This window comes from Artemia sp. Qi Xiang Cuo, chromosome 21 (assembly GCF_049724085.1).
Source record: "Artemia sp. Qi Xiang Cuo chromosome 21, ASM4972408v1, whole genome shotgun sequence".
Taxonomy (NCBI): domain Eukaryota; kingdom Metazoa; phylum Arthropoda; class Branchiopoda; order Anostraca; family Artemiidae; genus Artemia; species Artemia sp. Qi Xiang Cuo.
The window spans coordinates 4762703-4789521 of NC_142814.1; the positions used below are offsets into that span (position 1 = coordinate 4762703).

Genomic DNA, 26819 nt, shown 5'->3' on the forward strand with positions numbered 1-26819 from the left:
CATTTGCAAAACTAGCACAAGTAAAATAAAATTTAAGACTGTTATTCTCTATATTTGTAGGATTCTAAACACCAACACTTTACTGAAAAGAAAGTATACCAGAGATTTAGTGAAATATAATTGTATCAGGCTCAGAATCAGAGTTAGAACAAACAAAACTCACAAGTCACACTCATTAGAGAAGCTAAAGGAGAATTTTGGTATAATGGACTCTCATAACTCCTGAAAGTGAAAAAAACAACAACACATAATATGGACTCTAATTCAGCACTGGGTAGAAGAGGCAGCTTCCATAGTTTATCTCCCAGCCACGGAAAAGTTTATCTCCCAGCCACGGAAAATACATAATATGGACTCTAATTCAGCACTGAGTAGAAGAGGCAGCTTCCATAGTTTATCTCCCAGCCAAGGAAAAGTTACATTATCCTAAAATGAAATAAATCCTTCTCGACACTCTTGGGCACACTAGAGACCATCAGCATCCTCAATTTTCCACAGTACACCATCCACAGGCTTTTGTATTTCGCTATTACACGTATTAGGGCTATGAGGAGTAAGGAGTATGAGGGCTATGAGGAGGGCTATGGAGGGTAAGAAAGTTGTAGTTAAATCGATGGCAAATAGTCCCAATAGAAAAGGTCAATCTAATATTAATTTTTATCCAAGCTAAATAGCTTAAATCTCTTTCAACATTATCATTATGGAATTTCTTACGTAAAAATGCTAGAACATCTGGAAGATGTTCCAGTCGCGTGTCACTTTGATTTCAAAACATATAACAAATGATGAAATGCAACGTGACACGCGAAATTACAACTTTCTTTTCATTTTTTTCTTAGGAAATTTGTTATCGTTGTTTGTTTTTTGCTTTTTCTTAGAAAATTTGTTATCGTTGTCGACCGTGATAAGAGCAATGGGTATATAAACATGTGTAATTACGGAAAATCTTCAGAATGCCTGTGGAGAGCAGCGTCTCAATACAGAATGAATAAATATACTTTTCTACTCTTGACTCTTTTCTCTAGTAAGTAAAGTTCTATCCATTTGCTTTTCAAGACTTTTTTTGCACCCTTTCTATTTTAATTGGGTACTACAGACTACAACACTCGACAGAACCGTTCTTAGGGTCGTTGGTGCTCGGCACAAAATCAAAAAACGAATACCCCCTCTTGAGATAACAAATACACAAAACATCAACCTAAGGAAGCCCTATAAACTCCAGCCACGTTGCCGTTGGCTCGGCTTATTTTTTCAGTAGCTAAAGTAACTTATTTTATCTTGTAGGATAGATATACTAAAAGATACAAATATAATCCTACAAGATACAAGTATCAGTATGATACAAGATACATGTGTATTTTGTATCTTGTATGCAAGATACAATCCTAGAGATATTCTACAAGAAATCCTAAAAAAACCGTTCTATGCATTAAAATATACTCGTTAAAAGTTATTAGAAGCCATTGACCTCACCCTTTGGCTAAAAAAAAATCCTCCCTGGTTCCTTCGCTTCCTTGCTCAACCATCTGATTTGCAAAAACAGTCTTCCGCTGCATTAACCTTCTACAAAAAATGAAGCAAAGTTAATTTTAGTTTACATTTTTCCTACTTCTCTTGTTTCAAAATTTTGCAAATTGTTTTTGTATGTAATCTGAAAGATTTATAAAAGTTATTTACTTTACAAACATTTACAACATTTATTTCTTGTAGAATTTTATTTGCATCGTTTTCTTTTCTTTTTATTAACTGATTTTTTCTCATAATGACGTTTCTTATCTTACACATTACTTAACTAATTTTTGACACTAAAAGGGGGGTTCGAATATTATAAAGCTTCTCCTACTATTTTAATTTTTATTCTTAAGAAATTATTTAGTATTTATGTTATTATATTGACTGACTAGCCTATATATTGAGTGGAAACTTTTTTCGGAATCGATTTTTTCTTTTTTATCAAACCGATTTTTTTTATTGGTCTGTTTCTTATCTTATATACTACTTATCAAATCTTTTAAAATGAAAGGGGAGTTTGACTATTATAGAGCTTCTACTATTCCATTTTCACTTTTATGAAAATATACTATTTATACTATTACATATATTGACTGTATATAGAGTGAAAACTTTTTTAGATATCATTTTTTCTAATATATATGTTTCTCTTTACTTAGTTAATTTTCAAACATTTGGTGGTAACGAATCCAACAGTTCGTGGTAACGAACTCTAAATAAGGAGCGACCCGGCTCAATAGTAACCGAAACTCTAAAAACTAAATTTTGATACCAGTAGCTACATCAAACGAAACACATTTTTATGCTGATTTCAAATATATAGGTTTCATCAAGTTTAGTCTTACCCATCAAAAGTTACGAGCCTGAAAATATTTGCCTTATTTTCGATTAAAGGGGGGAAACACCCCCTAAAAATGATAGATCGAAAGGGCTAGTGCCTTTTTTTATAGCTGAAAGTGATTGGATAGCGACTAACGACCCTCTCACGCCCACCATTTTCCCAAACACATCCAATCAAAATTTTGAGATATCCATTTTGTTCAACGTAGTTGAAAGTTCTGGAAATTTGGTCTTTTAGGATGATAACCCCCTCAGAGCCCTCAGTGCAAGGGTTGTAAGCTATGCTCTGGGGGCATATAAGGTTTATACAGAAAGTTTTTGTAGAAATGTCAAAAAGGGCTCATTTGATTGGAAATTGAAATTGACCTTTTTAATAGTCGAAAGCGAGTGGAGAGTAATTATTCCTCCCCCCTCTCATGCCTACCATTTCCCCAAAAAATTTCAATCAAAGTTTAGAGATAGCCATTTTGTTCAACGTAGTTGAAAGTTCTGGAAACTATGTATTTAAGGATGACAAACCCCCCAGAGCCCCCAAGGCAAAGATTGTAAGTTATGCCCTGGGTGCATATAAGGTTTTTACAGATAGAGTTGTCGTAAAACTTCAAAGGGGCTCATTCAAGTGGAAATTGAGAGTGCTAGTGCCCTTTTTAATAGTCGGAAGTGATTTGAGGGTAACTAACCCCCGTCTCACGCCCACCATTCCCCAAAACATATCCAATAAAAATTTTCAGATAGCCATTTTGTTCAACGTAGTAGATATTCTGGAAATTAGATCTTTTAGGATGACTTCAAAAGGGCTCATTCGATTAGAAATTGAAAGGGCTAGTGCCCTTTTTAATAGTTAAAAGTGATTGGCCAGCTACTAACGCCCCTCTCACGCCCACCATTTCCCCAAACACATCCAATCAGAATTTTGAGATGGCCGCTTTGTTCGACGAAGTTGAAAGTTCTGGAAATTAGGTCTTTGAGGATGACAGCCACCCTAACAGCCCTTAGGGTAAGGGTTGTAATTTATATCCTGGGGGTATATAAGGTATTTATAGAAAGGGTTGTCGTAGAAACTCAAAAAGGGCTCATTCGATTGGAAATCGAAATTGCTAGTACCCTTTTAATAGTCGAAAGTGATTGGAAGGCTTGATATTTTTATATTAAAGATCGATGTGGGTATAATGTATTATTTTTGTTGTTGTTGCTGTTGTTTAGACCACGGCGCTTCGTATCGAAAGAGTTGTAGGAACTTTGAAAAGGGCTCATTCGTTTGAAAATAGAAAGGGCTGATGTCCTTTTTAATAGTCAAAAGTGATTGGAGGGCAACTAATCCCTCTCCAGCGCCCACCCTCCCATTTACCCATTATGTTTAAAGACTAAATGTTGCCTTAAGATTAAATCAAAATGCACTGTGTTAATGCAAAATTCCCAATAAGGCATCTCAGCAGTATCCCAAGAACGACTGAGGATATTATGTTCAAACTTTCAGGACTACTTCTGCTCTTAAAATTGAACCAAATCAAAATAGCGTAAGTGTATTCAAGCTATCAAAGAAATTCAGTCAAATAATGTCAGTTTAATATACATATACTGATATTTATTGATCAAAATGTTAATATTATTTGATTTATTAAAGTTATAAAATTTCAAAAAATTATTCGAAATGTATAATGTTCTTACTTTTATAGCTTTAATAAATCAAATAATATTAACATTTGATTACGAAATAAAAGTATATTTATATTAAACTGACAATGCATATTCATTTGTATTTTTATTATGTTCTTGTATGTAATTATGTTCTGGTCTTGGGAAGGCACAGGGGTTTTGAGCGCAACTTATGTTAATTTCTGCTCATTTTGAGTTTGACTTTGTTATTTATTGTAATTTCTGTTCGTTTTGGGTTTCATTTATTTACCAATGCTGATATGTGGTAGTTTCACGCTTGGTAGACAATTTGATTTTATTTTTGCTCATTTTTTGTTTAATGGAGTTCTTTACTTTTCTTTGAAAAACTTATTTGTGGAAATTTTTTTTTAATTAATTGACAATAAAAGGGGGGTTTGACTATTGTAGAGTTTCTCCTACTATTTTGATTATCATTTTCATACAAATATATTATATTTGTACTATTGTATATGTTGACCACTCATTGAGTAAAAAAAAAAAAATCGGTGTCGGTTTTTTCTTTTTACTTATCGTTTTTTTGTCCAATAGGTTTGTTTCTCATCTTTTACGTTACTTAACTAATTTTTAAAAACAAAAGGGGAGTTTAACTACTATTAAGTTTCTTCTGCTATTTTTATTTCCATTTTTATGAAAATATATACTATTTTTATTCTCTTTTATAATGACTAGACATTGAGAAAAAAATTATTTCCCTATCGGTTTTTTTCTTTTATCTTATCGTTTTCTTTTCCAGTAGCTTTGTTTCTTATCTTATATATCACTTAACTAATTTTTTAAAATAAAAGGGGAGTTCGACTACTATAGAGCTTCTCCTACTATTTCTATTTTATTTTTTTTTAAATATATACTATTTAAACTTATCAATACTATTTATATTTCCAAATATTACTATCTGTTTTCTGTCAACCTGTGGTGTTACTTTTTTTTATTCTATCCCTCTTCTTTCGATTTGCTACTGGGGAGTTACAAAATGTACCTCCTCAACTGATATTACTACTACTACTAACAACTCACAGCAGCACCAAGCCGCCTGAGGCCAACACAGCTACGCACGCTCCTCCTTCATCCCAATATATTCAAAGCCTGCCTTTATACACCCTCCCAGGAAGTTCCTATTTCCTTACATTCTTTTTTTTTGACGTCCTCCCGCCCCTGACGAGACCAACCTGATTTCTGTTTAGCCCTAGATGGTTGGCCGAAACGGACAATCTTCAGCAATCTGTCATCCTTCATCTGCAAACCGTGGCCTAGCCACTTCAACCTTTCTTTCACTAAAGCCATAGAAAGCGGTATTGAACCACATTTTTGTACAGCCTACTGTTTGAAATACGGTCAGTCAGCCGGGTACCCAGAACAATCCATAAGCAATTTCTCTGGAAAACATCTAGCAAGCCTTCATCCGCTTTTCGGAGCGCCCATGCTTCAGGGCCATATTTGACCACTGTCATCACTGTAGCTTCTAATATTCTAATCTTGGTTTGCCGACTTATATTCCTATTCTTCTAAACTTCTTTTAACTGTTATCATTTGACCTTATTGCTGCTCTTCTTTGGTGCAATACATCTTTTTCAGTTCTTTCAAAATTCGTTTGTGGTAAAAGTATTTAAGTAGTTTCTGTTCGCTTTAAATTGATATAGTCTTTTTCAATGGTTAATAAAACACATTTTAAAGTCTTTTTTTCTTAAGAATTAAGATTTTAGCTTACTGGTTCATTTTGCAATAAAATTTTAGTAATAATTGTACTATTATAATTGTTGTAATAATAGTTGTAATAGTTGTAATGGTTGTACTGCTTTAAACAGATGGGTAAAGGGAGTAATATTCAAATAAATTGGTTGAAAATCTGCAAAAATTTTGGGGTTCTATAGGGCTTATACGCCTTTTTGACCCCTATTATAAGCCAACCATGAGCACAAACTGATATAAACTAACCATCCCCCTCAACATGCCTTGAAAGTAACATCTTTATTCTCTTAACTTTTCCTGTGAAATCACAGATTCACCCTCTCGACAACCTTGGATGCACATAAGAGTCTTTTGATTTATTTCAATTTCCCACTCAACCTAACCTTACAGTTTTAACTTAATACCCTTAGCCGTTCCTTAGATATCAAAGATTCATCCTTTTCACAAAACTGGATGCACATAGCGTGTTTTGATCTTGTTTAACTTCCCCAATAACATACTCAGAAAGTTCCTACGTAATCCTCTTCGTTTCTCCTAAGATACTGCAGAGACACCAATTTTACAATTTGAACCCACATAGTGTCTTTTGATTTAGTTGTACATACCTTTTATATTTTCTTGAGAGTTTCATCTTAATGCACCATTACGTTCATGAGATGTTGCATCTGTGCCATATTAACAGTCTGGATACATTTAAACTCTTTGATTTAGTTCAGTAGTAGTTGCGGAAGTAGTAATTGCATCAGTAAATATATAGCCTTAAAAGTTTTAAGGTTCGTACAGTGTTTACAGAAAACCCAAAAACACACAAAACTTCGATGAAATATGATTTTCTTAACATTTAGGCCTAGAAGATTCTTGGCTCTTAGTTCCCCAAAACACTTACCATGATCACTATGATGGGAAAGCAGCTAAATGAATGTTTGTGAAACTTGAAATAAGTTTTGTCTAATGGTTGTATATATTGTTGCAAATATGCATCGTTTCAATATGCGCCTCTTTTTCAGTCACTTCTGCAGCTGATATTAGTGGAATTCTTTGCAGTGACAAAGCAACTATTAAACGGACATGGTCGAATGTTACTGACTTGCCATCTTTCGGGCGTAACGTTTTTCTTAGGTAACGTTTACTTGTTTCCGGTTTATCTCTTTTATTGTTTCTTATCTCTATTTCATTCTTCTAATCTCTTTTTGTTTCTTAAATCACTATTTATTTACGTGAACATAAATTTCAGGAAATGAAGCATATTAATAGAATCAAAGCTATTGAATCTATGCAAATATTTCGTTTATTTTTTTAAATTAAATTTTAGGATTTTAATTTTTCAGATTAAACAGTAACTTAGTTGTTTTATGCTCAATAAGCTAGCTTATAATTGTAAAACATGATGTAAAATCACAATTAAAGTGTAGTGGCTCAAGTGAAATAGAATACAAATTTTGTGTGTGTTGCAAAAAAAAACTTCGCTGTCGCAAAAAAAAATCGTCACTGAAAATTAGGATTAGAACATTGAATTTTCATTTTATTAAGCCTATTTTCTGATTTTATAGAACCATTGGTTAGATACATTCACCCCTGGTAAAAAAAAGAAAAAAAAGATAAAATATTTACACATTCGTAATTCTTGAGCCGTCCTAGCCGAGGTTCACACTGAGGTTCACCGAGGGTGCAGATTTTCGAGTCCTGGTATCACTGATTATTTGAGACACAGGACAAGGGTCAGTGGCTAGACTCTTGAAATGTCCATTCATAATGAGATTCTATTAATAGTAAAAGTTAGTTGGCGCAAACTTAACCTAAAACTAAAAGTTTGCTTTTTTTCAGAAATTTATCCTTTTTTTTTTAATCCATATTGATTTAGCTGAACATAACTTTAAAGAAATGAAGCTTTAGCCTGTTTATACTTTATAAATTAGCTATTATTAGAACACAAATATTGGATCTATTGCTTCAAGAGTTACACTTCCGGTGGTCACTCGGGGGTTTTATTCTTTTGGCACATTCAAACGTCTGGTGGTTGATTTTTTAAAGCATAGCTTTAACTTATAAACTGCCAGAGATATTTTTTTGCAATACTATTTTTTATTTCTATATTTTGTATGTGTTTTTCATTAATTTTGGATTTTTATATTGGTGCATTTATTGATATTTTTTTTCTAGTTGATCTTAAAAAAAACAGAATGATTCAAAACATTTGGTGACTGATTTCCCATTGATTAATTTCAATTTGTAATTTGTTAAATATGGATCTCTTTTTTTCTCTTTCTTTTTCGTCAAGTCCGTGGAGTCCCATGTCACCTGATTTTGGTTTTTGTCGTATTTGAATGACTGACAAGATAACCCCCAGGAAACTACCCTCCCCATGGATATTTCCCCCCGTGGAAAAAATTCCAGCAGAAAATTCGTTCCCCCCACTCAAAAATGTATGCATAGTTCCTAATAACAAATACTATGGGTAATCAATGCGTAAATTTTATATTTATCCAGGAGACAAGTCTTTAAATTAAAGACCTTTCCTCTGGGGCTGTTGGGGGTCATGTCATATCCAAGGACATATTTATTGAGCCTTTCAACTATGGTGAACAAAATAGCCATATCAAAATTTTGATCGAACAATTTTAGGAAAATGGGGTGGGAAAGGGGGCCTAGTTGCCCTCCAATCTTTTTTTCCCTTAAAAAGGACACTGGAAATTTAATATATGTTCGAATAAATCCTCTCCCGATATTCTAGGACTATTGGGTCGACGCGATCGCCTCTGAGAAAAAAAAACAAAAAAAAAACACGTATTCGTGATCTTTCTTCTGGCCAAAAATAGAAAATTCCACATTTTTTCAGATGAGAGGTTGAAACCTCTGAAAATAAGTTATCTGATACACTGAATCTGATGGTGTGATTTTAATTAAGATTCTTTGACTTTTAAGGGGCTTTTACTCCCTATTTTGGGAAATCAGGCAAATTTTCCCAGCATTTGACGTGAAACACTAAGCTAAATGAAACTTATATATTTGAAATCAGTATAATAGGCCAATACCCTTGATATATCTGTCGGTATCAAAATCTTGTGTTTTATAGTTTCGGTTGCTATTCAGCCGCGTCACTCCTTACCCACAGTTCATTACCACGAATTGTTGAAAAGAAGGTCTTTTAATTGCTAATATAAAACAAAAGCATAGATATAGATTTCGGCTCGAAGCAAATTATATTAAAAACATAATATCCTCTGCGAAACCATGGCTATGTTTTCATTTTTTCTTTTATTGTAGTTTATATAATTTCGGAGACCACGGTGCCTTTTCATGACGATAAATAAAAGTTAAAATAGGGATAAAATTCTTTTAATAAACAGTGTTTCACAAATAGTGATAGAAATTCAAAAAAACGCTGTGACGTTCACTACATATGTGACTGAAATATCTGGTATTTGTTGTGAATTAATTTAAAAAAAATTCCCAAAAAATAAGTTTTTGAAAGAAAAGTAAAGGCCGTTTTAAGCTTAAGCTCAGTAGATACAAATACCTGTTAAAATTCAAACTCAAAACGACCAGAAATTACTATTAATGAATAAATGAAACCCCGTTTTGAGTTTGAATATTAACAGGTATTTGTATCTGCTGAGCTTAAGTTTAAAATGGCCTTTGCTTTTTTTAGAAACTCATTTTTCGGAAAGTTTTTTTTTTAAATAAAATTTTGTTCATTTTTCATTACAAAAAGTTGGAAGGTTTTTAAAATTCCTTATTTCAAAATCAAACTTAAAAAAAAATAAATCAAATCTTCATCAAAGTAGCAACATCAAAATGAAAAAAGTTTGCCCCCTTTGAAATGCGCCCCCTTTGAAGTTTATTTGACGACCCCTTCTATATGAGGTGCGTCTGGGAAAAAAACAAATGGAGTGAGGGGGGGGGGGAGGCTAGCTGCCCTCCGATAATTTTTTACTTTTAAAAAGTGAATTAGAACTTTCAATTTCCAATCAAATGAGCCCTCTATGAAATTTATATGATCATCCTTTCCTTAATAACCATATAAGCCCCCAGGGAATAACTTACAACACCTACCCTTGGGCCCTTGAGGGCTGTATCGACACCAGAGTCTTTGTTATCTGACCTTTGAATTATTTTTAGCAAAATATCTACCTCAAAATTGTTATCTGATGCATTTATTGCGTGAGGGGGGGGGGGGGGCTAGTTGCCCTTCAATCTCTTGTGACTCTCAAAAAGTGAATGAGAAATTTCAATTTCCAATTAAATTAACCCTCTCCGAAGTTTATACAAGCGTCCCTTCCATAAAAACGATATGTGCCCCCAGAGCATTACTCACGACGCCTAACCCTGGGCCCTGAGGGGTTGCATCTGAACTGGAGTTTTTCTTATCTGACTTTTGAACGAATTTTGACGAAATGGCTATCTAAAAGATTTTATCAGATAGGCTTGGGGAATAAAGTGTGTGTGTGTGGGAAGGGGGGGGGGGGCAAGGATAGTTGCCCTCAGATATCTTTCGACTCTTAAAAAGTAAACTAGAACTTTCAATGTCCAATCAAATGAGCCCTCTCTGAAGTTTATACGAGCATCCCTTTCATAGGAACTATGCAAGGCCCTAGGACAACACTTACAACGCCTACTCCCTGGTCCCTGGGGAGCTTTACTTACTCCCAAGTTTTTGTTATCTATTTTTTGAACAACTTTTAAAAGACTGATTATTTCAAAATTTGTAGAGGGTGGGTTTGGGGAAAAAGGGCGGGGGGCTAGTTGCCCTTAAATTTCTTGACCCTTAAAAAGTGAACTAGAACTTTCAATTTCCAATTAAATGAGCACTCTATTAAGTTTACACGAGCATCCCTTTCATAAAAACCATAGAGCCCCTTAGGGCATAACTTAGAACGTCTTCTCCCGTGCCTTGGGGGGCTGTATTGACACCGGAGTTTTTCTTATCCAACCTTTGAACTATTATTTTTTAACAAAATGTCTATCCCAAAATTTTCATCAGATGGGTTTGGAAAAAGAAGGCAAGGGTGGGGGAGGCGATGGGACCTCGGATCTTTTTTGACTATGAAAAAGTGAATTCGAACTTTCAGTTTCCGATCAAATAATCCCTCTATGAAGTTTATACGAGTATCCCTATCACAAGAGCAACATATGTCCCAGGACATAACTAACAACGCCTGCCCCCAGGCCCTGGGGGGTTTTATCAACACCTGAGTTTTTGTTAACTGACTTTTGAACAATTTTCACTTAATGGCATTCTCAAAATTTTTATCGGATGCATTCGGGAAAAATTGGGGCGTGGGGGGGGGGGCTAGTCACCCTCCAATCTCTTTTGACTTTCAAAAACTAAACTAGAACTTTCAATTTCCAATCAAATTAGCCCCCTCTGAAGTTTTTACAAGCATCTCTTCCATGAGAACCATATATTCCCTCAGGGCATAACCTATAACCCCTGCCTTCGGGCCCCGGGGGGCTGTTTCGACCACGGAGTTTTCGTTATGTGGTCTTTGAACTATTTATTAAAAAATGTCTATCTCAAAATTCTTATCAGATGGGTTTGAGAAAAAAAGGCGTGGGGGGGGCTAGATGCCCTCCAATCTCTTTTGACTCTTAAAAAGTGAAATAGAACTTTCAATTTTCGATCAAATGAGCCCTTTTTGAAGTTTATATGAGCATCCCTTCAATTAGAACCATATATACCCCCAGGGCATAACTTGCAACGCCTGTCCCCGGGCCCTGGAAGGTTGTGTCGAAACCAGAGTTTTGTTATATGATATTTGAACTATTCTTAACAAAATAGCTATTTCGAAATTTTTATCGGATTCATTTGGGAAAAAAGGGCGGGGGGAGGGGGGGGGCTGGTTACTCTCCAATATCTTTTGACGCTTAAAAAGTTAACTAGAAGTTTCAAATTCCAATCAAATGAAATCTTTCTGAAGTTCATACGAGCATTCCTTCCACAAAAACCATATATGCCCCCAGAGCATAACTTATAACCCTTGCCTTGAAGACCTTAGGGGGGGGGGAGTGTCATGCTCAAAAATATAATTTCCAGAATTTTCAACTACGTTGGACAAACTGGCTAACATAATTTTTATTGGATGTGTTTGGGGAAATGGTGGGTGTGGAAGGGGTATTAGTAGCCTTCCAATCACTTTTGACTATTAAAAAGGACACTAGCCATTTAAATTTCCAATCGAATGAGCCTTTTTTGAAGTTTCTACGACAACGGTTTCTATGAAAAAAAAAACAATATATGCCCCCAGGGCATAACTTAAAACCCTTGCCCTGAGGGCTGTAGGGGGAGGGGGGGGGGGGTTGTCTTCCTCAAAGACCTAATTTCCAGAATTTTCAACCAAGTTGAAAAAAATGGCAATCTCAAAATTTTGATTGGACGTTTTTGGGGAAAAGGTGGGCATGAGAGGGGGGTTAGTTGCCCTCCAATCACTTTCGACTATTAAAAAGGGCACTAGCCCTTTAAATTTTCAATTGAATGTGCCCTTTCTGAAGTTTCTACGACAATGCTTTCTATACAATGCTTATATGCCCCAATGGTATAACTCACAACCCTTGCCCTGAGGGCTTTGGGAAAGTGTCCTCCTCAAAATCATAGTTTCTATTTGGAAATCAATAACTTGGAACAAAATGGCTATCTCAAAATTTTAATTGGCTGTGTTTGGGGAGGTGGTGGGCGTGGAAGGGGTGATAGTTGCCTTCCAATCACTTTCGACTTTTAAAAAGGGAACTAGCCATTTAAATTTCCAATCGAATGAGCCCTTTCTGAAGTTTCTACGACAACGCTTTCTATAAAACCTTATATTCCCCCAGTCATAACTTACAACACTTGCCCTGAGGGTTGTGGGGAGGTTGTTACCCTCAATCAATCAATCAATCAATTAATTTATTAATACTAAAAACAAAACAATTACAAGCTTAAAGTTTATACACGCCCAAGAAGCTCAGCTTGTAAAGGGCCAACAAAACAAACAAGACACTTATAAAGCACATAAAAAAAACAGAAGAAAAACATAATTAAAAAAAAAAAAAAAAAAAAAAAAAACTGGATCGAGAGAAATTTATGAAAATAGGATAATTAACAGGAAACTTAACAAATAACTGAAAAAAAATATATATATAAACGAAGAAGAGATTGAAAATTAGGATAAAAAAAAAAAAAAATAAATAAAAAAAATCAGAAAAATATATTGAATGAAAAAAAAATACATATAAATTTGGATGGAATCCAAAAAAAAGAAGAAAAAAAAGGGAGAGATACTATACTGGAAAGACCCAGTGAGAAACTGCCTTTTGCAGAAAGAGATAGAGGGACATCAGGAGGGATGGAGTTCCATAGTAAAATAGATTGATAAACAGGAGACCTCTGACCTGCTGTTGATGATCGCTTAGGTAAAATGAATCTGCGATAAGAGCTACGTAAAAAAGAAGAGTACCTACCTGAGCCTGACAGAAAGAAAAACTGCTGCAGAGATGGTGGAAGTGTACCTAGAAAAGCAGAATTTGCTAAATAAAGGTAACTTTTACCCACAATACGATCCAGCGAAGCTATTCCGGTATCATTATAAAGATCAGAGGAAGGGTAAAAACGAGGTAGAAGAAAAGTAGCATTCACTGCCCTATTTTGGGCTCTTTGAAGTGAGCAGAGAAGAGATTTATTAGTACTACCCCAGACAGAACAGCAATAAGAAAGGTAAGGAAAAATAAAAGCATAATAAAGAGAAAGCATAACATCTGGGGGAAGAAATGAGTTCAGCTGTGATGACGTGGCCAAAATAAGGGATACTGTGAGCATCAAATATGTGGCTGGAGCACCCGCAGAGGGAACTCCAAATATAAACCACAATAAATAAAAGTTCAAATAGGGATAAAATCCGTTTAATAGAGTGTTTCACAAACAGTGATATAAATCAGAGGCAACGCTATAGCGGCGCTTGTAGTAAAGGCCATTTGGCTCCAATGTTTTATTATTATTAATGATAAAAACTTTTTCCACAAAATAAGTTTTTCAATGAAAAGTAAAGAACTCCATTGAACAAAAAATGAGTAAAAATAAAATCAAATAATCTACCAAGCGTGAAACTACTACAAATCAGCATCGATAAATAAATTTAACCCAAAACGAACAGAAATTACAATAAATAACCGAGTCAAACTCAAAACGAGCAGAAATTAACATAAGTTGGGCTCAAAACCCATATGCCTTCCCAAGGCCAGAACATAATTTGCACTTTACTGAAAAAAATTCAAATGAATGTGGATTGTCAGTTTAATATACATATACTGATATTTAGTAACCAAAATGTTAATATTATTTGATTTATTAAAGTTATAAAAGTAAAATACTTTCATATTTTTTCAGTAAAGTGCAAATTATGTTCTGGACTTGAGAAGGCATATGGGTTTTGAGCCCAACTTATGTTAATTTCTGCTCGTTTTGAGTTTGACTCGGTTATTTATTGTAATTTCTGTTCGTTTTGGGTTAAATTTATTTATCGATGCTGATTTGTGGTAGTTTCACGCTTGGTAGATTATTTGATTTTATTTTTGCTCATTTTTTGTTCAATGGAGTTCTTTACTTTTCTTTGAAAAACTTATTTTGTGGAAAAAGTTTTTTCATTAATAATAATAAAACATTGGAGCCATATGGCCTTTACTATAGGTGCCGCTATAGCGTTGCCTCTGATTTATATCACTGTTTGTGAAACACTATTAAACGGATTTTATCCCTATTTGAACTTTTATTTATTGTGGTTTATATTTGGAGTTCCCTCTACGGGTGCTTGAACTTAAGAGTACTTGCGTTAGCTCTTTATAGAACAGATAAGTTTTTAGTTTAGACCTTCTAAAATCACAATTTTATATGTTTTTCCAATTCTTATTTAACTATCCTGTTTTTGGCTTTCCTTTTGTGCTGTTTTTAGATTCTCCGTCTTCTAAAAACAATGGTCATCACGGTTGCCTGATCTATGCGCACTCTTAGCCATTTCATACGCTAGCATTATAGAAGTTACAACGCTTTCTGAGTGTTAATGAATTGTATAGAATTTACAGCGTAACCAAAAACAGATAATTTCGATCTGGTTTTCTGAAAAAAAAACAAAAAAAAACAAAAAAAAACAGAATTTAAAGTTTTAAATATCCTGACGATTACTCTCCCACTATTAAGGCCATTAGGTAAATGTTATTTTTCGTATTGATTTTAAGTTCTTACTCGATTCTAAAAGCTAAATTTTCTTTAAAATATCTAATAGAACACCTTGTTTAGTGTCTTTGCTGTAAAACCAGAATACAAGAATCTCTTTGTTGAATTCCGAAACATCCCTGCTTCTGAGTTGGCCAATAGTGAACGCCTCCTCTACCATGGGGGTCGTGTTTTGTCATCCATTGATGAGACCATCGCTGGAATAGATACACCAGACCATGCTGTGAAGACACTCCTTGCTCTCGGTGAAAGACACATCAGTAGAGGCACAGTAAGACGACACTTTGAGGTAAGAATCTCTTATATTATAAATCTTTTACGACCTTTACAGAAACAGAAGAAGAAACCAATATACTGAATAGGCTAATACATTCAGGAATCATACAAAATGAGTATATTATCAAAGTTCTCTCATCATTGTTCTATATGGCGGAACAGCGGCGTTCTTCACACTTTTTGCTATCATCAGTGAGCTGTTAGATCTTGGAACAAAGATGAGTTAAAAAACGATAATCTTTCAGAAAGATGCAAGATCTTAGGTGTAAGATCTTAGTGCTAAAAAACAGCTCTATTGTATTTACAATGCTGCCTGATTTCAGTTTATCTGCTGATAAGATTGGGACAGTAACAGTCTCCCTACAAATTTTATGCCAAGAGCCTGCCCTTGTCATCTTCAAAGATTGCCCTCCAATAAGCGAAGCTTCCAACATAGGCCTAGTTGTGAAACATTAAGTGATTGAGTGTTTGAAAATGGACATCCACCACATGGCCAATATGGCCACATGGTTTTTGATGAGTAGTAAATAATTCAGACAAAAACTTTGGAAAGTAGTGGATAAATATGTTAAGTTAAGTGAAAGTGATAGTTACTAGGGGGGATTGTCACTAGTGATAAATCACTAGGGGTGGCAACCTTGGACAAAGGCAAATATTTGGAAACCAATCTTTTTTTGAGAAGACAGATTGTTGGGGAAATCCCCCCAAAATTGGGGAGAGTGGAAGCACTGGTGTTTCCAGACAAAATCTACCAACAATTTTTGGCACACTGCCAAGTAACATTGCTACTATGCTGCCCCCCTTTTTGCATGGCAGAGCACAACTTATGTTTTGACAGCTTTTCTTTGAGCAAATAATTTGGACATCCACCATATGGCTAATATGGGGTAAAAATTTAGAATTGTGGCTCCTGATAAGGAGACATGTTAAGAAAACAATTCTTACTTTAAAATATGTATAATGATCCTAGTTAACATATTATCCAAGGGGAGAACCTTCATCATCAAGTCTTTTCTCTAAAAATCCTTCTTTTTCCAGCTTAAAAGAAAAAGTTTTCAAAACCCACGCCGCTGAGATTCAATGCCTAAAGCGGGACTCCAACGGCGTCAATAAAGTATTCCGCAAAGTTACATACCGTAAAGTTCGTCGCACTCACACATCGAATTTTACCTTCCTGACTTTATGGAAACTTTTTGAAGCAATTAATTTGAATTATTCCCACGTTCATTCTTGAATATATCTGACATTATGATTTCATAACTTTATCAATTTAATAAGTTAGTCTTAAGTTAGATGTTGTTTTTACTTTCAAATTTACTAAAGAAGGCTCACAGATAAAAATGAGGACCCAATTCTTGACACATTACTTCACTTATTTCCTTAATGCATTTTCAACACAAATTCTGTCCTTTTGTTCCCCTGGGGAGGAACTGTATATTAAAGGTTTATTTCTCACCAGTGAAATAAGCACGTCTTCTGCTTCAATGTTCCACATATCAATGTTCCACAGATTAGAGAAAAAAGTTCAACACTGGCTATCAAATTAGTTTCTTTTAGCTGAATTGAAATTTTCCACAAGTCTTCTCCTATTAGCTAAACTTTCCGGACCTAATTGAAAAAGTTAAATAAAGTTTAACTTCTTTCCGACAACCATAAAGTCAATAAAGTTATAAGAGGAAAACGGTTTATTAACTTTATGGACAGCTTTATTAACTTTATTGACGCCGTGGGAGCCCCGCTTAAAACTTTTGAACTTGCAGCTATAAATTGCCACCAAATAAGTTGTTTTATAGATAGCAAGAGAGCATTCATGCTAGTCTTTAGTGTTCATATTTTGATTTTGGCCTTGCACCACTGCTCATTAAAAAAAAAGTATTAAAAAGACGGGCATGAACGCTATCTATAAAACAATTCATTTCGCGGCAATTTATAGCTGCAATTTCAAAAGCCTTAGGCATTGAATCTCAGTGGTGTGGGAATAGAAAGAAGTCTCAACTGACATTGCTGTCAAAAGGAGACTCAAACCTCTCAGATCAGATCAGTGGCGTGGGTTTCGGAAACTTTCTTTTAAGCTGGAAAAAGAAGGATTTTTAGAGAAAAGACTTGATGATAAAGGTTCTCCCCTTGGATAATACAAGAACTAGGATCATTATACATATTTTAAAGTAAGAATTGTTTTCTTAACATGTCTCCCTATCAGGTGACACAATTCTAAATTTTTACCCCATATTAGCCATCCCTGAAAGTTTCATTTTCCTAACCTAACCCCTTTCCAAAATAGCCAAAGGTAGAAAATTTACCAATTCAATAAATCTCTCATGGTGAATTAAGGCTGGAAATTTCTAAATTTCCATTGAACAAACTTTGATTTTCTTCTTTTTTCCTTTTCACTGGTTGTTGTTGTGGGCCACTGTACACATTAGATATACAATGTTTTAAAAGGGATACCATAAAGTATGTCACAGGAAGGTATTTTGTCACTCCTTGTCCCTCTAGAGGGTCTTGACCTTTGAAAATATGTGTTATAAAAGTGAAACCTTGCAGAATGGATCTTCTTCCAAATACCTTTCCAAAACTAGACTGTACACCCATCCCTGAAATTTTCATTTTCCTAACCTTACACCTTTTCAAGATAGCCAGAAGTAGCTAAAGTAGAATTTTACCAAAGCTTTTTGAAACACATAAGGTCAATATATACAAAATCATATTATTGAGTTAGGACTAAAGTGAATACACTATTCGATGCCTTTTTTTATGCTGATTATGAATATAATAAGCATTTCTATCGGAAATGAATTTCAGGCCCCCCCCTACATAGGCTATACCTAACCTAACCCGGAATTGGCAAAGACAGGGGGGGGGGCTGAAATTCATTTTCGATAGAAATGCTTATTATATTTGTAATCACCAAAAAAAAAGGCATTAAATGGTGTATTCACTTTTTTCCTAACTCAATAATATGATTTCGTATATATTGACCACACATAATATTTAAGAACACAAGGGCCATTGTAAATTTGCCTTTTAGGCCTATCTCCATTGAAAAATCCTTTTTATCCATTGATTTCTTTGGATAAAAGGCTTAAATAAACAATGCCCCACATGATTAAAGCCTAGAAATAAAGTTATGCCAAAGACTGGAATACCCCTTATAAGAACCTGCTAGCTTTATTCCAAAAGCTTTTACATGTTTCCTTATGTTTGAATTAGTTAAAGATAGATCAACTATATTACGTAGAGTTTACACCCTCCCCCACCCCATGTCCATCATTTCCAAAAACAAATCCAATCAAAATTTTAAGATATAAGCTTTGTTCATCATAGTTGAAAGGGCCACTAATTTTTTGATGTCCCCCCTCACTTCTCTCACAACAAGGGCTATAAGTTGTGCTAGTTGTCTATTGTTGATGTATAAGGTTTTTGTGGAAGGAGTGATCACATAGACTTTAATGTGTGACTCATTCAAATGGAAGTTCTAGTGCTCTTTTTCAGAGTCTTATTGGAGGGCAACTAATCTCCCCTCCCCTCTAGAGCCTCTGTTTCTTAAATGCATCTGATTGAAATTATGAGCTAGCCATTTTTTTAAAAACAGTCTAAAGATCATACAACAATGCCTCCATGGTTGACACAAACCCCCAGAGCCTATGGACAAGGGTTGTAAGTTATACCTTGGGAGGATATAAGGTCCTTTCAGTAGGGGCAATTGTATATGATTTGCAGGAGGCTGAGTTGATTGAAAATTTTAGTTTCCTTTTTAAGATTTGAAAGTGATCCTCCCTAACACCCTTTCTTCCACAATTACATGAAATTGAAATTTTTAGATAGCCCTTTTGTCCAAAGTAGTCCAAAGATCATGTATAATTTCCTCCAGCGTTGAAACAACCCTCCAAAGCCTGGGGGCAAAGGGTTTTAATTATGCTCCTAGGGCACATAAGGTTTCTATTGAAATTGAAAGTTCTAGTGCACCTTTTAAAAGTCAAAAGGGATCAAGGGACAACTAGTCTACAACCCCCCCCCCCCCACTCCTATGCTCATCATTTTGAAAAATACATACAATTACTATTTTGAGACAGCTTTTTTGTTCAACATAGTTTGTAGCTCTGGTAGTTATTTCTTCATGGATGTCAACCCTCCCCAGCTCTCAGGGTAAGAACTGCAAGTTAGGCAGTAGGCAGGGTGTCCATTGATTACATGTAGTATATGTTATTGAGAAAAGTGGAGCTGACTGAGAGAAAAAAACAACAACAAATGAAAATAGATTGATATTTTAATATAGGCCTACATTTATCAATATTTATTCCTTAAAGTCTTAATAATTTCTGATTTATTAAAGTAAAAAAGCTAATTAAAATATATTTTGTCTTCAGTAATGTGCAAATTATGTTCAAGTTTTTGAAGGCATGAGGGTGTCAGTATTACTAATTTGAATTTCTGCTTATTTTAAGTTTGACTCAATTATTTATTGTAATTTCTGTTCTTTTGGGGTTTCATTTATTTATTGATGGTGATTTATGGTAGTTTTACACTTGGAAGATTATTTGACTCTATTCTTGCTCATTTTTGGCTTAGTGAAGCTGTTTACTTTTCTTTTAAAAACTAATTTTGTAAAAAAATTCTTAAATTAATGATGGAAAAAAGCAGTCTTTTCACTGTCACCCCACTGATGCACTCAGATAACTTTCATTAATTTCAAATAGTCTCCTCCTTTATACACTTTTCCCTACATAATGTTTGTTCATTAGGCTCAAGATTCAAGTCCCCTTTTGGTGCTACTGATCATGTCTTATCAACTGATCAACTTATCAGACAAGCCCTAAAGGAAATGAAGGAATCACAGGCTCTCTCTCCTTGGGGTTCCTTCTGGCATGCTAGCCAACTACCATTTCTTGCTATTTCAGCTCCCATCTCACCAACAAAGTAGAGCTACACAGGTGTACAGATGCTTATGCTAGTGAATGGTAAGACAGTTGTTCCCAGCAGTAAATAGGTGTTACACCAGTGCAAAAAGGATTGTCATTTGATGGAGATCATGTCAAACCCATATTTCCTACTTCTACCATGTTAGTTCAATTTTTCTTTTCTATAATGACCCTCTCATATAAGGTCTGTGGATTATCATTATAGGTTCTGATTTCAAATTTTATTTAATCATTAAACACAACTTTTCAACGTTTCCAACCAAGGCACTCATTCAAACAGTCAGAATGGTTGAGATCCACTTGCCTTTTCATCTTCATGAGATAAGAGGCAAATTTAAGACCTATATTTAGGGCAGACTCTCACCTGACTTTTACATTATAATAAAGAAGTGACAGTTTCAATCTGCCATGTAACTAATGTGACCCTTCCCATCATGGTTGCCACCAAAGTCAGTTCCAAGAGTGCTACAATTACCAAGATTTGCATGCTACACAGTGATTTTGGTGTTATAGACCAAAAAAAGTCACTGCAATTGTGCTAAATGTGTGCTAAAATAGCACTTCTGTGCTATTTTAGCAACACCAAGTACATGCTACAGCTCTACATATAATTAAAAAAATGCTAAAATAGCACTTTTCTGCTATAGATGGCAACCCTGCTTGCTGTGACAACAAACATACCAGACAAGCCCAATGAAGGAGAATTATATAGTGGAAGTGTGTAAAAGGAGGAAACTGTTTGAACTGATGATATGAGTGTATCAGAAGCAAGATTATTAACCACATGTGTTTATTGATAATTTAATATCTTTCTTTTCCCTCTATGTATGTTTTTCTTTATGAATTTATCTCAAGCGCAGAATAGAAATACGAATAATAAAACTACATAATATAGTTATATAATAATAAAGCTAATATGTTTTGCTGCCAACTTTGAAATAATCTAAATATGGTATTTATATCTTCTGTTGGACTTGGTGCATAACAATAAAACATAAAAAGCAATGAGAGAAAGAAACATCTCCCCAGTGGAAAAAGTAGAAAAAAAGGTCTGGCATTTTTGATTAAAAAGATGAATGAAAAAATAAAACCCCCAGTGGTTTTAGTTTTCAGAAGTCAAATAATTTTTTGGTATTGCAAGCATTAATGGCTATTTTTTAGACCAATGACAAGCATGATCTGCTGAACAGAGTGTGGCAGAATATATACAGAATGGAAACTGAGATAGGCCCACATTCAGCAAATAAAGCCATGACATGTCAACCTTGTTTCTTATGTTTTTATCCAATTCAATAAAAATAATGTAAATACTCAAGATATTTTAAAATGATGTAAAACTGCATCATTTTTAGTACTGAAATTTCTTTGAGCTCAACATTTCTTTTTGCTCTTAATGATGTTTTTTTTTTCTAGGCGTTTTCATATGCCTTCATTGATGAATTGAAGATTAGAGGTGTTGACTCTGATGACCTTGCTGCTTGGAGAAGGGGCTGGGACACAATTATTGATGTTCTTGAGGCTGGACTCTTGAAACGTCAGATTGACCTTGAAGTAACTGGCCTTAGTTGCGTGGATGTTGCTAATGTCCAGGAAAGCTGGTCAAAAGTTAGAGGAAACCTTAAAACCACTGGTTCAGTTGTTTTCCAGAGGTACAGTAAAGACAACATATCAAGAAAAACTTTTAAGAAAACTAAAAACAAAACTTTAATTCTAAATTTTGAAGAGTTTCGAGCAAGGCCACACCATTAAATATATCTCAATCTGTAACTTAAAACGTGAGTAGAAGAATATCATTAACTTCTGACCCAAAAATTATGCATTATGTAGTAAATACAGATAAAATATTAAGATAATTTTGGACGATTTTTAAATTAGCAGGAGAGCCAAAGGGAGGAAATAAATTTAAATTATGAAAGAAAAGTAAAAAAGTTAAACCAAAAAAAATCACCAAATCATTTGATGTAGTATGAAAATTTGGACATAAATTTCATGTAAGTATCCTTTGTAACAACAAAGCTCCACCAGCAATGAAGAGTATTTGAAAAGCTTAACAAACAACAGATTAGAAAGTTGAATTTTAGTAGAAAAATCTTATGAGTAACTACTTCTCGTTTTATTGTAAACTAGTCATGGTTTTTTAACAGTGATGTCACCTTGTATGTGAATTAATTAAAAAAAACTTCTTCCACAAAATAAATTTTTCAAAGAAAAGTAAAGAACTCCATTAAACAAAAAATGAGCAAAAATAAAATCAAATAATCTACCAAGCTCAAAACTGCCACAAATCAGCATCAATAAATAAATGAAACCCAAAACGAACAGAAATTAAAATAAATAACTGAGTCAAACTCAAAACGAGCAGAAATTAACATAAGTTGGGTGCAAAACCCCTATGGCTTCCCAAGGCCAGAACAAAATTTGCACTTTACTGAATAAATACAAATGAATGTTTATTGTCAGTTTAATATACATATACTGATATTTAGTAATCAAAATGTTAAAATTATTTGATTTATTAAAGTTATAAAAGTAAAACATTTATATTTTGGGAGTGTCCTTCTCAAAGAGATATTTTCTATCTGTAAATCAACTACGCTGAACAAAATGGCTATTTCAAAATTTTGATTGGACGTATTTGGGGGAATGATGGGGGGGGGGGGGGCTAGTTGCCCTCCAATCACTTTCGACTATTAAAAAGGGTACTAGCCTTTGTATTTCCAATCAAATGAGCCTGTTTTGAAGTTTCTATGACAACGCCTTCTATAAAAACCTTATATATCCCCAGGGCATAACTTAAAACCCTTGCCCTGAGGGTTATGGGGGAGTGTCCTCTTCAAAAACAAATTTTCTATCTGGAAATCAACTACGCTGATCAAGATGGCTATCTCAAAATTTTGATTGGGTGTATTTGGGGGAATGATGGGGGTGGGGGGGGGTGAGTTGCCCTCCAATCACTTTCGACTATTAAAAAGGGCACTAGCCCTTTGAATTTCCAATCGAATGAGCCTTTTTTTAAGTTTCTGTGACAGCGCCTTCTATGAAAACCTTATATGTCCTCAGGGCATAACTTAAAACCCTTGCCCCGTGGGTTGTGGGGGAGCGTCCTCCTCAAAAAGATATTTTCTATCTGTAAATCAACTACGCTGAACAAAATGACTATCTCAAAATTTTGATTGGACGTATTTGGGGGAATGATGGGCGTTGGGGGGGGGGGTAGTTGCTCTCCAATCACTTTCGACTATTAGAAAGGGCACTAGTCTCTCCAATTTCCTATCGAGTGAGCCCTTTTCGAAGTTTCTGTGACGACTCCTTTGATACGAAGTGCCCGGGTCTGGAGAAAAAAACAACACATTATGCCCACATTGTTCTTTACTTAGGCAGCGCTAGCGCGCTGCCTATGATACCTGAAACAAGTGCCAAAAGTTGAATCCCTCCTACCTGTGGAAACGAGGAAATATAGAGACTCTTCTATTTACATTTTTGTGAAAACCATTACACATGTTAGGACTTTCCCTTAAAAAGAGGGAAAAATTCTTATTACCTCTATTGTCCTTATGTAATTGCCTAATAGCAAGAAGAATGTCTTAATAAAATTCAGTTTCATAGAATAAGTGAGGTTAGGGCCAGACCTTAAATAATAATTTCAAACAAATGATAGTATGTTCCATTTATTGAAAATCAACAATATCATTTCCTATGTATATGGGTGATGGATTCTGATTAGCTTTGTTTAGAAGAAAATACATTTACTGGTGGTAAAAACTATATAGCATTTGGCACAGTATTGTATTTTTTTGCATCTATGCATTATTTCTTGTTCTGCATAAATTATCCATCTGCGAGATGAAAGTCATAGTAGTTCAGCTAAAGTTCTTTCAAGGAGTCAAATGTTTTGCTCTGTGCTATCATGAATTAAAATATTTTCTGAAGAAGCTATTGGACAATTATGCTCACAGCTATATTTTTTTTTCAGCTCTTCAGACTACAAGACCGTACCATAATCTAATAATAACAAGGTAAAGTGAGTTGAAAGTATAGCCCCAAAAAAATTTGGATGGAAAAATTTGGTGTTATCTGCCGGGTGAAGGTTCTTTTTTCAGATCTTGGGAGTATCCAACTTTGCTGTTAGCGTTTATTGTCCCAGAATTTGAAATAACTGTATTTCTTCAGTTTTCTTTGTTGCTTTTCCTATCTTTCTTTTTGTCTTTGAATTGATAATTAGTTAATGTATTTATTTCTCAATTTTAAAGGTCATTGAAACTTATTTTTGGGGAGCATTATTTGTATTTTACATCTTGTTAAGAATAACATCATTTCATTTGTTCAAACCTTCCTTATTTTTTTTTGTTTTAACTAAAGAAATTTATGCTTTTCATGGCTTTAATTCAATTAAACTGATCAAACTGATCAGTAGTCTGTTTGTCCTAAAAGAGGCTTCAGAACAATAAAATTAGTCAGTAGCCTGTTATTTTTTTTTCTCAAAAGAGGGTTCAGGACAATAATATTCCCAGTAATTTTGGCTTTCTTAATTTTTAGATTGATAAATGCTCATCCAGAGTACCAGCAGCTCTTTAGACAATTCCGTGATGTAGAACCTGCCAAGTTGGGCAAAAGTAATTCATTTGTGGCGCATGTCTTCCGTGTTGTTGCTGCCTTTGATTATATCATCCAAGAACTGGACAACAACCAATTTGTTGTTTCTACCCTAAAGAGGCTTGGTGAGCAGCATATTGCTCGTGGCACTGATATAAGTCATTTTCAGGTGAGAACCCTATAGAATTTCCTTCAGAAATTAACTATCACTTGCCTTTTGCAACCTAGTATGTACTGCCTAGTCCGAAGAGTATGGTTAACTTACAAGAGTTGAAACTGGCGCTAGTACCCACAGAAAAAGCTATCAATACCATCTAGCGTGTGGCGACACTTCATTTTTTTCTACTTCTGTAATCAGTTTCTGTTAGGAACTGATATCGGATACTTATTGCTACCCTAATTTTACCAATTACACTGATTAAATTAATTATTCTTATCATTAAACTGAACAAATAAACCAAGTGTCGCTAATTACTAGATGAAGTTGATAGTTTTTTTGTCAACACAAGCAACAGTTTTCTCTTATAAGTTATCCATAATATTTATCCAAAGAGTATGGTGCCAAAGAGCCTTTTGAAAGATCTGAAAACAGACCAATCTGAATATTATTAAGTGCATTACAGCAAAATAAAACTAAATTTTGTATATTATGATAAAATATAAGTACAAATACAGATATAAAATTACTTTATATGAGACAATTCAAGTTTCAACTGTGCTAAATTCACTGCTAAAATTTTGAAGTCATTTAAAAATACTTTGTAAACCAATTCAACGGACCTTGTGTTTAGCCGTTATTCTTAAGAATTAATGCAAAAATTTAATCCTTAGTACAAAGAGTCGGACTTAGGACTGGGCTGTCCCCCTCATATAAATATAGCAACTCTTTTAACAAAGATTTTACACTTTTCCCTGAAATTCCACAGTTTTTCACGTGCTGATAACAGTGGTAAGGAACTATAAAATTAAATTATTTTCTATTTTCAAAATCAGCATAGATAATATATTTTTTTTGCATGTATTGTAATCAAAACTTAATTTTTTAGAGTTTGCAGCTCTACAGACAAAGATTGCTCTTTACATACTTACTGGACTTTTCAGCTATGTTGAACAAAATGACTAGGCTATCTAAAAATTTTGATTGGAGAACTTTGAGGAAAGAGAGGGAATTGAAGGAGGCTAGTTGCCCTCCAATCCTTTTGGTCACTTAAAAAGGGCATTATAACTTTTAATTTCTGTTCAAATGAGTCCTGTTTTTTAGGATGATAACCCCCTCAGAGCCCTTAGTACAAGGGTTTTAAGTTATGCCCTGGGAGCATATAAGGTTTATATAGAAAATTGTTGTAGAAATTTCAAAAAGGGCTCATTTGATTGGAAATTGAACGGGCTAGTGCCCTTTTTAATAGTCGAAAGTGAGTGGAGAGTAATTAACCTCCCTCTCACGCCCACCATTTCCCCAAACACATTCAATAAACGTTTAGAGATAGCCATTTTGTTCAACGTAGTTGAAAGTTCTGGAAATTATGTATTTCAGGATGACAAACCCCCCAGAGCCCCCAGGGCAAAGGTTGCAAGTTACGCCCTGGGGGCATATAAGGTTCTTATAGATAGTTTGGTCGTAAATACTTCAAAAGGGGTTCGGTGAATTGGAGATTGAGAGGGCTAGTGCCCTTTTTAATAGTCGAAAGTGATTGGAGGGTAACTAACCCCCCTCTCGCGCCCACCATTCCCCAAAACATATTTGCACCTTACTGAAAAAAATACAAATGAACGTGCATTTTCAGTTTAATATACATATATTGATATTTAGTAATCAAAATTTTAATATTATTTAATTTATTAAAGTTATAAAAGTGAAAACATTTATATTTTTTCAGTAAAGTGCAAATTATGTTCTGGCCTTGGGAAGGCTTAGGGGTTTTGAGCCCACCTCATGTTAATTTCTGCTCGTTTTGAGTTTGACTCGGTTATTTATTGCAATTTCTGTTAATTTTGGGGCTTATTTGTTTATCGATGCTGATTTGTGGTAGTTTCACGCTTGATAGATTATTTGACTGTATTTTTGGTCATTTTTGGTTCAATGGAGCTTTTTACTTTTCTTTGGAAAACTTATTTTG

The 26819-nt window shown here is 34.5% G+C and overlaps 1 protein-coding gene across 1 annotated transcript in view; it reads left to right on the forward strand.

Annotated features, from left to right (window-relative positions):
• Positions 1-914: 914 nt before the first annotated feature.
• LOC148939175 (uncharacterized) overlaps positions 915-26819 on the forward strand; it is a 96031-nt gene continuing 70126 nt past the window's right edge. The window contains exons 1-5 of the mRNA XM_089107024.1: positions 915-1024; positions 6723-6834; positions 14978-15203; positions 21523-21758; positions 24646-24871. Coding sequence (XP_088963150.1) covers positions 928-1024; positions 6723-6834; positions 14978-15203; positions 21523-21758; positions 24646-24871 — 897 coding nt within the window. The 5' untranslated portion in view covers positions 915-927. The remainder of the gene's footprint in view (positions 1025-6722; positions 6835-14977; positions 15204-21522; positions 21759-24645; positions 24872-26819) is intronic.